Here is a 12,819-nt window from a genome sequence, read left to right as displayed (position 1 = left end):
TTGCAGCATTTATATGCCAGGCACCTTGCTTATGATGCAAACAAGACATCTTGCAGAGAGTTGATTGCCAAGCATCAACATATACGCCAGGCCCAGGACAAGGTTCTTAGCTGCTTTCGGATGTGGTTATGTTGTAGATGTATGCATCTACATGCATGGAAGATGTCGTGAAAAGGCAAGGAAGGGGTGATTCATGGGTACGTTGTTGCATGGCAATTCAACAGAGAAGGTGCAAAATTTATTTTTCATGGCTTAGCTCAGTCTGTCGAGGTAAGTGTTGTCTGTTTGGGAACTCCGAGTGATGCAGTTTATGATGACTTGGAAGGGGATGGTGGTGCTGCTGTAGTAGAGTCGTTTGGGTCTCTTTCAACAGACTTTCTCAACATTGTTTTCCAAAGGCAGTTTACGACTGTAACAAGTATTCCTCATCAGTGTCGGTTATTGTTTTCGAGATCGTTGAAAGCCTGCCTCGACAAGGTCATTGTTAATCCAACTAATGAGACTGCTTGGCTACAGTTAATTCTGCTTCCCATTTGCACGTTAGTACTGTACACACCGAGAAGTTCAGCGGAGGCAAAATCAGGAAAAAGGAAACGTTTACAAGTTGATGCTATTAACCAAGCTTTATCAGTTTGGAGAGAGCCCAATGGTTTCTTTGTACTGGTTGACAAGATGCTACAACTTCCTGTTCGTAATGTGTCTAAGCAAAAGGATGAGAAGAAGCAGGGTATGTCTAACATGACATCTTGCCAAAAGAAAATTATTTGTGGTCATTTTGCTACCGCAATTCGAGTGCTTTCTTCAAGCGGGGTGGCTCCATGTAATGGACAAACTTGCTCCGAATTGCTAGATAAGCACCCAATAACGCCTTCTCATGTTGTCCCTTGTGATGATATTATAGAGGATCCAATTACAGTGGATAGTCGAGCAGTTATGGGTGTTATAAAGAGCTTTTCTAAGGGTACATCATGCGGACGAGATGGACTTCGGGCACAACATTTGGTTGATGTGATGAGTGGGGTTGCAGCCGCTGTTGCAGACGATTTACTCGCTTTTATTACAGGGGTTTTCAACCTTTGGTTGGCTGGAAAATGCCCCGATGGTTTAGGCGAGTTCATTACTAGTGCGCCCTTAACACCGTTAGTTAAGCCCGATGGTGGTCTTAGGCCCATAGCAGTTGGCACGGTTTGGCGAAGATTGGTCTCTAAAGTAGAGGATTTTTCTGTCGGTAAGGATATGACTTCCTAGTTAGGTGATTACCAATTTGGTGTTGGTGTGCCTGCTGGGGGGGAGAGTATTCTACATGCTGTAAATGGCCTACTGGAGTTAAAAGGTCACTCGGACACGATGTCAATGTTGCTTATTGACTTTTCGAATGCGTTCAACATGGTGAGCAAATATCATCTCATCAAGGAGGTTCGTCTTCATTGTCCAGGTATTTCTCATTGGGTGGAATTTTGTTACATGCGACCGGCTACACTCTACTATGCCCAATATATTTTATCTTCTGCTCTCAGAGTCCAACAAGGTGATCCTCTCGGTCCCTTGATATTTTCCTTGACACTTCACCCCCTGGTGAAGACCATTGCTTCCAGATGCAAGCACGATTTACATTCTTGGTACCTTGATGATGGTACAATCATTGGTGATACTCTTGAGGTTTCCAAAGCCTTACGCTTGATTGAAACTGAAGGACCGGGAAGAGGTTTACATCTTAATATCAAGAAAACGGAAGTCTTTTGGCCTTCGATTGACCCCAAAAGTACTGTTGACGGTATTTTCCCAACTGATATTGGTAGACCTTCTAATGGTGTTAAAATTTTGGGTGGTCCCGTGAGTCTGGATTTGAACTTTATTAGTGATATGATGTTGAGTAGGGTGAACAAGACAGTTCAATTAATGTCTGCCATTAAAAAACTCAAGGATCCTCAAAGTGAGATGCTATTACTTCGCAATTTCACCGGTGTGTCTAGGTTATATTTTGCAATGCGTACTACCAACCCTGCAGCCCTTCAAAAAGCTACTGAGCTTTTCGATGATCACCTGCTCAAGTACTTGAGACTCCTTGTTACTGGAGACGGTCCTAGTTTTGGTCCTTTACAACGGAGATTGGCTACCTTGCCCATCAAGGACGGTGGCTTGGGAATTTACACCATGGCAGACACCCGCACCTATTGTTATCTAGCTTCTCAGAGCCATACTTCTTCAGTGCAAAAGGTGATACTGGGTAACTTGTTCAATGCTCTGCTTATCATTTGGCTCTTCAGAACTTCATCCAGGTATGTGGAGTACCTTCTTCTTACTGCGTCGATGATACTCCCCCCCTTCCATGCATTCCCTGGCAGTCATTTATTTTGATGCAGTTAAGAAGCAAATCCCAGACCAATTTTCTATGTATGCAAGAGATCCCATTTTGTGGCAATGCAACCGAGTTAAGCATGTACAAGATTATTTGTTAGCTTTCTTGATTAGTGGGCTTAACCAATGCCTGGGGCCAAGACAGTTCAGATATGTCCTTTGTTACCGTCTTGGTATCCCATTGTTTGTTGAGAATGGTTTATGCTCAAGTTGCAGCAAATCTATGGATATCTTTGGGGATCACGCGCTCCATTGTGATAAGGATGTTGGTATTAAGTTAAGACATGACTTTGTACGTGACATTGTCGCTGACATTTGCTACAAAGCTGGTGTGCCTGCCCGCAAGGAAGTTTCTCTTGGGTTTCTGTCAGATGATGACAAAGGATTACGGCCTGCTGATATTCTCGTTCTTAACTGGGAAAATGGTAAAGTTGTGTGCATGGATGTTACAGGTGTCTCTCCTTTCACGGGAGATGGTATTCGCTCTTTCGTTCCAGGAAAAGCTATCTCTAGTGTTGTTTCGCGTGAATGCACTAAATACTTGGACAAGTGTGTCTCCCATGGATATGATCTGGGTGTTCTAGCTTTCTCTACCTTAGGGGAACTTGGAGAAGATACTTTATATTTTTTCAAGCGTCTGAAGAATTATTTAGTTAGCAACGATGCAAGTAGTGGTTTTGATAGTTTCATTTTTCATAGGCTAGGTATTGTTATTCAAAAAGGAGTTGGTGCCCAACTTGTTGCTAGGTTGCCACCCAAAGATTTGTAATAGAATTCATAGTCATACCATGAATATTAGAGGGTTTTTTTTTTCAAAAAAAAAAAAGAAAAAAAAAAAAAAAAGAAAAAAAAAAGAAAAATATATATATATATATATATATACATTTAAATTTTGTTGTTAGATTTTTGTCCAATAAGGCCATAGGGAAGTAGAAATGTATAAGGAAGTTTCAAGCAAGAAATCGAAGAGAAGATTTAATTGTCAAGATTCTACGAGGTTCGAGAGTTTATCATCAACATTTGAAGCCGAAGAAGACGTTGTTTGTTTCCACTGAGCACTATGACAGAGTCGAAGAGAGATGCATATTGGTTGCTTTGTTAGTCCGCTTTCCATTTGGCACAAGATCTTTCTAACACTGGTTCAACTCATCACACGTAATTTGTCCAGCTGTGTAGTAGATGTCCCTCTCATCTTTATCTCTCTCCTAATCTTATCCAGCTGTAAAGAGGATGCATCTCATAATGTTTATCTAGCTGTGTAGCGGATATCTCTTAATCTAGCAGTATAGCGTATGTGTCTCCCCTTTTCTTTATTCAGCTATAGAGCAGGATACCTTTAATTTCTCTGGCATTCTAGTTACTCGGCGATAGGTTGAGAATATGTATGTCCTCATAGCTCTTTGGATACTTGTGACCAATTAGAAGTCAAAGGTTTTGTGGGTACACCTCTGGTAAACCCTTTCGAGACTATAACTCGGCCACTAGGGACACCTAGGCGTTCAAAGGCTTGTTGCACACGCTAAGTGCAATCGCGATGCCTGCAACAGTGAGTTAGGATTTTATTTTTTAGATTAGATTTGCTCGAGGACTAGCAAATAATAAGTTTGGGGGTATTTGATAGACACATTTTTGTGTCTAAGTTGTCCTCAATTTTTTGTATTGTTGGTACTCGATTTTGTACTTATTATGGTGTTTTGTGTGTTTGTATGTATTTTTGGGAAATAAACATTTTTGGAATAATCGGCTCGAAAAATGACTCGGAGCACCCCCGGAGGACATTTGCTAAATGGGCCCCCACTTTGGATAAGGGGCACCCTCTTTACTATTTGCACCCCAGGGTACCAAGTGATATTCGCACCCCAGCTGTTGTTAAGGGGCAATCATCTTCTTCACCATTTGAATCATTTTTTGGCGGGAAAATATGTGTAAAGACCTGAGAATTGCAGTAAAGATTTTGGGCGTATTTGAAGGAGATTAAATAGCTGTGATCGACTCCGAATATCCTGTTTTGACTAAACAGGGTTGGTAATGTTGTCAGAATCGTCTAACTTGGCTACAATCACGCATGGGAGAAAATAAGGAATACATGCAGAGAAGATATTCTCCATTAAACCCGAGCAGAGTTGGTGAGATTTCCTTGCAGTATTTGTTTATGAACGAGATGTCATGGTCAACAGAGGGTGGTAATTGCTTTAGATTCAATAATTAAGGGATGATTCTTCGGTTGGAACAAAACATAGGCGGGAGGATACTCGGGATGCTCTGTGATGTTTTGGAAAGTTTTGCTTGAGTCTAAAGCTTGTTACATTGCTTATGGAACGTGTATGGGCCTGTTTAGAGTGTGCTGGCAGAAAATCAACGCGTGAGGAGATAAATTAGGGAAGAAAATATTTCTGAGAATAATTTTCTTCGCATCCGAGTTGTGGGATATTTTATTGAGTTATGAGACTTTATCTTGGTTCCTGTGAGTATAAATAGAGTGGGCTGAAGTTGTAGAAGGGGACGAAGAGTTTGGGAAAGGTACATAGCATCAACAGAGCCGGACGGTTGAGTTACAGAGAATCACCATTGTTGTTGTTGTAAAGAATACGAAGAACATAAGACGCACGCAGAACAGTCGTAATTGCTACAGTAACAGTGACAATTATCATTTATCGTTCTTTGTAACAGTTCGGTTTGTAACAAATATAATTGTTACAAACCCGGTTTTAGTCATTTTCTCCCATTTTCATCATTTGTAAACACTTTGAGAAATGAAATCAATTTTTGAGCGTGTTTCCAACATGATGACAGGCTAAGTACCCGGTGACTGAGGCAATGGAGGAAACTATTCACTCATGCTTGATTGGTAATTTCTTTTTACAATTTCTTTAATTATTTATTTTATTTAATTCACATGGATCAACAAAAAGATAAAAAGGTTTTCTTAGTTAGTTGTGAATCAATTTGATGTTTTATGCTTAGAATTAATTCTTTGATAATTCATGCTTAGGAATTATAATTCAATATTTGGACACCTTATAGATTAATAAGTGAATTAATGAGAAAAGAGCTTAATAATAATTCTGAAATATTATTATAAACTAATCAACTTGAGGTAATAGTGGAATCCAGAGCCTTAATCCATTTTCGAATCTTCATATCACTTTTTATTTTGAGTTTGCTATATTTTTAGTTTTAAAATTAAGTCTGAAATCTACTTTCACAAGTCTAAACGAACCTATCACTACAACTCAGTTGAAAATCCATCAATTTTTGGCGCCGCTGCCGGGGATATATGACCAGCTGGGGGATATATCACAAGTCTGAAATCTTCTTTCACTAATGACTTCAATGTGGGGGAGTGGTTATTAACTTTTCTTTTTCTTTTTCAGGAATTTTCTTGCATAATTTGACCAGCTGTTAAGCGAGTCTTAAAAAAAAAAAATTAGGGTCATGACCAGCTGTGTAGCGGGTCTTGTGTATGGTGTTTGTCATGACCAGCTGTGTAGCGGGTCTTGTGTATGGTGTTTGTCATGACCAGTTGTGTAGCGGGTCTTTTTCATTCTTTTTCAAATTTTCATTTTATGACCAGCTGTGTAGCGGGTCTAATTCTCTCTTATGATATGACCAGCTGCGTAGCGGGTCTTCTTCTGTTTTGCGCGAGGACTAGCAAAATGTAAGTGTGGGGGAATTTGATAAGCACGAAAGTGCGACGCATTTTCACCCATAAATACCTTAGACGGGACTCATTTGTATCACTAATAAACTTGTTTTAAGTCTTTTCAAGGAAATAAGCTCTTATGGTGAAAGTTGCTCGAAAAATGGTTTTTGCACCCTAGAGGACAACTGCTAAACGAACCCTTAATTTGGATAAGGGGCACCTCAATTACTATTTGCACCCCAGGTGGCCAACGGCTATTCACATCTCTGTTATGGGGAGGTCATCCCCTACCTTTCAAATTTCAAAATTGGCGGGAAAAGGGTTCATCAGAAAACAGAATTTTAGGGTTCGTATTTTGGAGGCAATTCAGTGAGACTTAGTGGTTGTAATTAATTAGGAAGCCTTGTTTAAGCTTAACAAGAGTGATATGGTTGTTTATTTTGGTTGGAATTGGCTGAATCATCGAGATTGGATTGAACAAGGAGCTACGGGTTTTTATCGAGAAAATCCGAGAGTTTCTGTGAAGGATTTCAGGGAGTTTTGGCGAGATTAAACCGCTGGGATTGACTTGGAGTATCATGTTTTGACTAAACAAGAGTGGTAATGGTGTTAGAAATGAAAAGATTGGGTTGTTCACGCGGTTTGAAGTAAAACAGGGAAGATATTGTTTTCTTGAAGATATTACGGGATTTCTGGTTATGTTTGGGAAGATTTCATGTGACCTGAGCATGTTTGACACATGCTGGGATGTGTGGAAGAGTGTTTGGACAGAGGATGACTACAACAGATGCGTGCAGGAGAATAAAAAGGAAAGAAAATATTCGCGTGGTTGGCAACGTTAATGAGGATTAGAATGGAGTTATTGCGGTGATTTTCTTGCTACAGAGAGGTATAAATAGTGAAGGGATATGCCAGAAGAAGGAGGGAGATATTGGGAGACGTTTAGACACGACAAAGTTGGAGAAATTGGAGTTACAGAGAACTGTCATTGCTGCTCATGTGAAGAACACGAAGAACATTAGTCACTAGGAGACAGTCGTAGTGCTACAGTGCCAACGACACTTCATATTTATCGTTCTCTGTAACAGTTAGGTTTGTAACAAATATAAATGTTACAAACCCGGTTTTATCATTTTCCCCTCAATTTTCATCTTTGTAAACAACCTTTGAGCAATAAATTATCTTTTGAGCGTGTCTACAACATGAGAAGCTAAAACCCAACATTGGGACAACGGAGGAAGCTGGATTTCACCATTGGGGTAACTTAATTAATTGTTCATTTACTATTTGCTTTGATTTGTAATGAATTATGATTTCTATTAACTACTCGTGACTTTGTTTGATGGAGCATGCCTAGTTCTAGGTAATTTTGATGCGCCATGCTTATGACCTACGCGTAATATTTTATGAAATCTACTTTGGCAAAGAATAAAGCTGATATTTTCTTTGTTTTGAGCTATAAATGCCTACAATTAATTTCTGAACCCCATGAACATGAAAAACAGTGGAATCCTGAGTCCTAGTAATTTTTTCATCTTGCTAATATATTGTATATATATTTTCTTACTTTTAGTATTTTCTATATCTAAGCCTAAAACCAATCTCAACAATGTCCGAGTGAACGACAACCTTCTTACCACTATCTAAAATTCGATCACTCCTCTAACCATGACGAATTTTTAAGCACCTTTGAGGGTAATAGTTGTTCATCGGAAACTTTGATCAAGTCGTCGATGTAAGTTTGCCTCAACTCATCCTTTTGTTTGAAAGCCGCGTCTTCTTTCCATGTACTCGGCAGCGCTCTTTTCTTTACTACTATCGTCCCTTCCTCGGCTCCGTTTAATCGCATCTTTGCTGTTAAAGTATCCAATGCATCAGCATGTCGGTTGGTCATCCGGAACGTATGCTCTATTACTGCACTCTTTCTTTTTGATAGGAGTTCTTGTACTTCTGCGCAATAAGGGGTTCGGTGCGCTTCTTTTTCTTGGAACTCTCCCACGACTTGGTTTGTGAAAATTTTAGAGTCTCCCTTTATGTTTATTGCTCCTAGGTCAAGCTCTTATGCCAGCCGCAACCCCAAGATCAGAGCTTCATATTCTGCTACGTTGTTGCTACACTTGAAATCCAATTTGAATGTGTACGACAACATGTCCTTTTTGGATGTTTCGAACATAATTCCATCCCCTCCATGAAAACCATACGACGATCCATCGAAGAACATCACCCATCGCTCTTCTTCTTCTGCCTATGCAACTTCCCTGGGTATCTCGTCACTCACTTCTACTGTGTTCATTCCCGGAAATGCAGCCAGTAAATATGAGATTGCTTGTCCGCGGACCCCTTTAGTTTGTTGATACCTCAACTCGAATTCTGATAACTGCAGTAACCATCGAGCTATTCTTCCTGACAGAACTGGTTTCATGGAAAAATAGGCGATAGGGTTAGCTACCGCAACTACTATAGTCTCATGAGTTAGCAGGTAGGGTCGCAGTTTTTGTGTAGCGTACATGAGCGCCAGAAATGCTTGTTCCACTCTTGAATATATGAATAATGCTTCCCTGAGTCCCTGGATGACATAATAAATCGGACATACTTCATCATTTCCGAGGTATTGGGACAATAGAGCTCCAATTTCTAAATTTGTAAAGTTTGTATATGAGTAGAGAGGCACTCATATGATGAGTGGTCGTAAGACGCGTGTGCTGATTAAACACTCTTTGAGATTTTGGAATGCGCCTTGCTACTGATATCCCCACTTAAACTGTTTATTTTTCCTTAACAATGGTATAAAGGCGGATAGCAGTTGAGCTAACTCGGGAATGAATCTTAGAACATACGAAATCCTTCCGATGAAAGCTTGTAATTCATTCCCGCTTGTTGGCGGCGTCATAGTGGTTATCGCTTATACCTTGCTTGGATCGATCTACATGCTCTGGTTCATGAAAAGAAATCCTAAAACTTTCTAGAAGTGACGCCGAACGCACACTTGAGCGGATTCATTTTGAGGTGATATTTTCTACTTCCGTTAAAGACGCGCTTCAAGTGATCTAAATGATCTTCTCGGGCTCTTCACTTTACTACGATATCATCTATGTAAACTTCCATTATTTGATGCATCATATCATGAAATATGGCTACCATTTCTCGTTGGTAGGTTGCGCCCACATTCTTCAGTCCGAAGGGCATCACGACATGATAAAAGTTTCCATATGGCGTCTGAAAGGATGTCTTGTAAGCATCCTCCGCTGCTATTCTGATTTGGTTGTAACTGCTGAAACCGTCCATAAATAAAACATCATTTGGTGGCACGTGTTATCCACCAATATATCTATGTTCGGTACTGGGAAGTCATCTTTAGGACAGGCGCGATTCGAGTCTCGATAGTCGACGCAGCATCAAGCTTTCCCATTTTCTTCGCGACAGGTACAATGTTCGCTAACCATACAGGGTGTTTAATGTGCTTAATAAATTTGGCTTCGAGAAATTTTTCTACTTCTTCTTTGATAGCAAATTCTATCTTGTCTGGGAAATTGCGACTCCGATGTTTGACTGGTTTATACTCGGGTGGGACTCCTAGGTTGTAAGCGATCAGACTGCTATCGAGGCCCGACATTTTATCATACTTGAATGCGAATACATCTTAATATTCACGAAGCAGTTGAATCATCCTCTCTTTATTTTCTCCCTGTAAATGTTTACTAATACGCATACAACGCGGGTGTTCTACTGAGCCGAGATATATTTCCTCAAGTCCATCAAGTGTTGGATTGGTGATTACTCTTTCTTCAGGTAGCTTTTGCATCACCTCCTCTTCTGTGACCTTTGTATCCGCCTCCTCATGGTGTTCACTTATTGTAGGGGTCGCCTCCTGAAAAAGCGGGGTCTAACAACCACCCCCAATATTTCGTTCGGTAATCTGTATGGACTAACTCCAATATAATTCCAAGAGAATCAGCTAGACAGTCAGACTCAATCAAGGAAAAATATCCAAGAGTTATATCTCAATTTCTCAACACAATCTGCAATCGAACAGATAAAAATCTGTGAGCCCGAATGATATGAGAAATAACTTGAACGACATCAAAAACCAATGTTCAAGTGTCAATCAATTTCAATCAACAACCAAAGGTTGGATTTACCAATTGATTGAACTACGCACAACCTGTGATATTTCAATTATATAAACAAATATAATGCGAAAAAGAAATAACACAGACACCAGAAGTTTTGTTAACGAGAAAACCGCAAATGCAGAAAAACCCTGGGACCTAGTCCAGTTTTGAACACCACACTGTATTAAGACGCTACAGACTCTAGCCTACTACAAGTTAACTTCGGACTGGAATGTAGGCTAGCCCTAACCAGTCTCACACTGATTAAGGTACAATCACGTTCCTTACGCCTCTGAATCCCAGCAGGACTCTACGCACTTGATTCCCTTAGCTGATCTCACCCACAACTAATTGTTTCTACGACCCAAAGTCGAAGACTTGATAAACAAATCTGTCTCCCACAGAAAAGTCTATTCTGATAGATAAATCTGTCTCCCACAGAAATACCTATGAAATTTTGTTCCGTCTTTTGATAAATTAAGGTGAACAAAACCAATTAATAATCTGGTCTTATATTCCCGAAGAACAGCCTAGAAATATCAATCACTTCATAATAACTTAACAATATGGTAGTAGAACAAGTTATTGTGAAATCACAAATAATGGGACGAAAAGCTTTGTGATTACTTTTTATATCTTACCTATCGAAGATAAATCTCGAGCAAATCTTAGAGAAGATAGTACTGAATACGATAGAACAAGTAAGATCAGAACACGCAACTACATAGAAAATAGTTGGGTATGGCTTCAGAATCCCAATGAAGTCTTTAAGTCTTTAACTTATAATCGTTTTAGGAAAAACCTAGGTTAAAGGAGAATCGACTCTAGTCGCAACTAGTATCAGATAGGAGGTGTGGGGATTATATTTCCCAGTTTCTAGAGTTCTTCCTTATATAGTCTTCAAATCAAGGTTTGATAGCTTTGAAACAAAGCAATCAATATTCACCGTTAGATGAAAACCTTATTTAAGATTCAAGCTAAGTTTGCTTAAAACCAAAGAAATATCTCTCCACTGTTAGATGGTCTTAGCTTGTTACACACAAATGAAATATATCTTCATTTAGATATATGTAGCCGTACCTAAACGTGTATATTGAGTTGGCTCAATAACAGGTAACCGAAGTTAGCCATATGAACACTTTTGTATTAACCACATTCATCTTAACACTTCTAGATCAAATGATAATCAAATGAATCTAATTGTGTTACTCATAGAGTTGTTCAATTGTTTATACTCTCATAGAAGTATACAAGACACAATTGAAGCAAAATCGGATTGATTCAAAAGAATCAATTCATGAACATTTTAGCCACGGTTTGCAAAGATTGGATTCCTCAATTTATAAATGTATTTGATCATGAGTATGAAATCATACTTAACCGATTTTAGAACTTAAACCAACTCAGTTTGCATACGGGTACGCAAACTAGAGTTCTGGACTTTGATCTTTTTCGAAAGTTCGCAAACGGGTACGCATACTGTCGTTCCAGACCGAACTCAGGTGAAACAGTTTGCAAATGGGTACGCAAACTTGGTTCCAGGACTTTAACATTTAAAATCGTTCGTATACGGGTATGCATACTTGATTCTCATACCTGGATCATTCTTGCAACAGTTTGCATACGGGTATGCATACTGTGCTACATCCAGACAATGGTTATAAGTAATTTTCAAGTGATCAAATGATTAATACGAAAAATTTCGAGTCTACATCAAATGACTGTCTCATACAAATCATATATGATGTTACAAGGCGATTTTCACATGATCATCTTTTGACTTATTATTTAGTTTCCAACAAATAAATTGTTTCCAACTAAACTCGTCAAGTATAATGATGAACGCAGTTAAAGAAAAAAGATTTCCAACACATATTTCGAGAAAGATATAAGCGAGTTAAATTCAGCTCGAAATTTCAAATGTGTATAATATAAAAGTATATATAGCTATACGACTTAATCTCAATAGGAGATAGAATAGAAAAGACTTCTGAGTGATAGATGAGTTCAAGTCTCCACATACCTTTTGTTGATGAAGTTCCTCCAATCCCCCCTTAGTAGATCTTCTTCTTCAATCGATGAACGTCGTGAAGTCTAAAGCTCAACTACACATTCTATCATAATCCAAGACATAGCTATAAGTAGACTAGAAATCAAGACTTATAGTTTTGACACCTAAACTTGACAAACAAGCTTGAGATAACAACGCTTGCGAGTTCGACCGAGCAGTGCTTTAACACCTCAATCATTTCTTCATCTATTGATGACATCGCGCAATGGTGTTGATGTTGAAAGACTTCCCCGGCTAATTGCTATAAACGGTATACATGTTCACCTTCTGGTCGTGAGAAGCGCTTGAAATGAGTATTCTTCGCTTGAACCTTTGCTTTTTTTACTGGCTGCAGCGGGTCCCATTCGTGACAGACTAAACACTGATTTGGCTTTCTCCTTTACTTGCTCTGCTGGCTGAAACTCCTCCCATTTAGGCAAAGGTATTAGATACTCTGGTTGAATTTCTTGATCCTCGGCTTCCTGTGTGTAGAAAACTGCATCGGCCATATAAAGCTTCCTCTGGTCCGAACGGATTGTTCGTGGCGGGAACGCGGAACTATTTCCCTCCAATGTTAGTTTTGATACATTGGTGGTAAGTAGATGCTACTAACTTGTGGTATAAGAGCCATCCTATCTCGAGAAGCACATGAAACA

The 12,819-nt window shown here is 39.3% G+C and overlaps 1 protein-coding gene across 1 annotated transcript; it reads left to right on the top strand.

Annotated features, from left to right (window-relative positions):
- The first annotated feature begins 1,347 nt into the window (after positions 1–1,347).
- On the top strand, positions 1,348–7,030 carry LOC113295035. Its single transcript, XM_026543395.1, has 3 exons — positions 1,348–2,279; positions 2,473–3,082; positions 6,887–7,030. Exons 1-3 carry the CDS (start codon positions 1,348–1,350, stop codon positions 7,028–7,030), a joined length of 1,686 nt encoding a protein of 561 aa, XP_026399180.1.
- Positions 7,031–12,819: the final 5,789 nt, after the last annotated feature.

Source organism: Papaver somniferum, chromosome 7, assembly GCF_003573695.1.
Source record: "Papaver somniferum cultivar HN1 chromosome 7, ASM357369v1, whole genome shotgun sequence".
Lineage (NCBI taxonomy): Eukaryota > Viridiplantae > Streptophyta > Magnoliopsida > Ranunculales > Papaveraceae > Papaver > Papaver somniferum.
Note: the sequence above shows the minus strand (reverse complement) of the source record. Positions and strands in the feature narration are given on the sequence as shown.

Excerpts from the sequence above, each read along its gene's own strand:
- LOC113295035 (XM_026543395.1), top strand. The coding sequence starts at position 1,348 with ATGTCAATGTTGCTTATTGACTTTTCGAATGCGTTCAACATGGTGAGC. Across the intron at positions 2,280-2,472 it reads CTCTTCAGAACTTCATCCAG|TGGGCTTAACCAATGCCTGG; the intron begins GTATGTGGAGTA and ends TTTCTTGATTAG. Across the intron at positions 3,083-6,886 it reads GTATTGTTATTCAAAAAGGA|AGAGGTATAAATAGTGAAGG; the intron begins GTTGGTGCCCAA and ends TTCTTGCTACAG.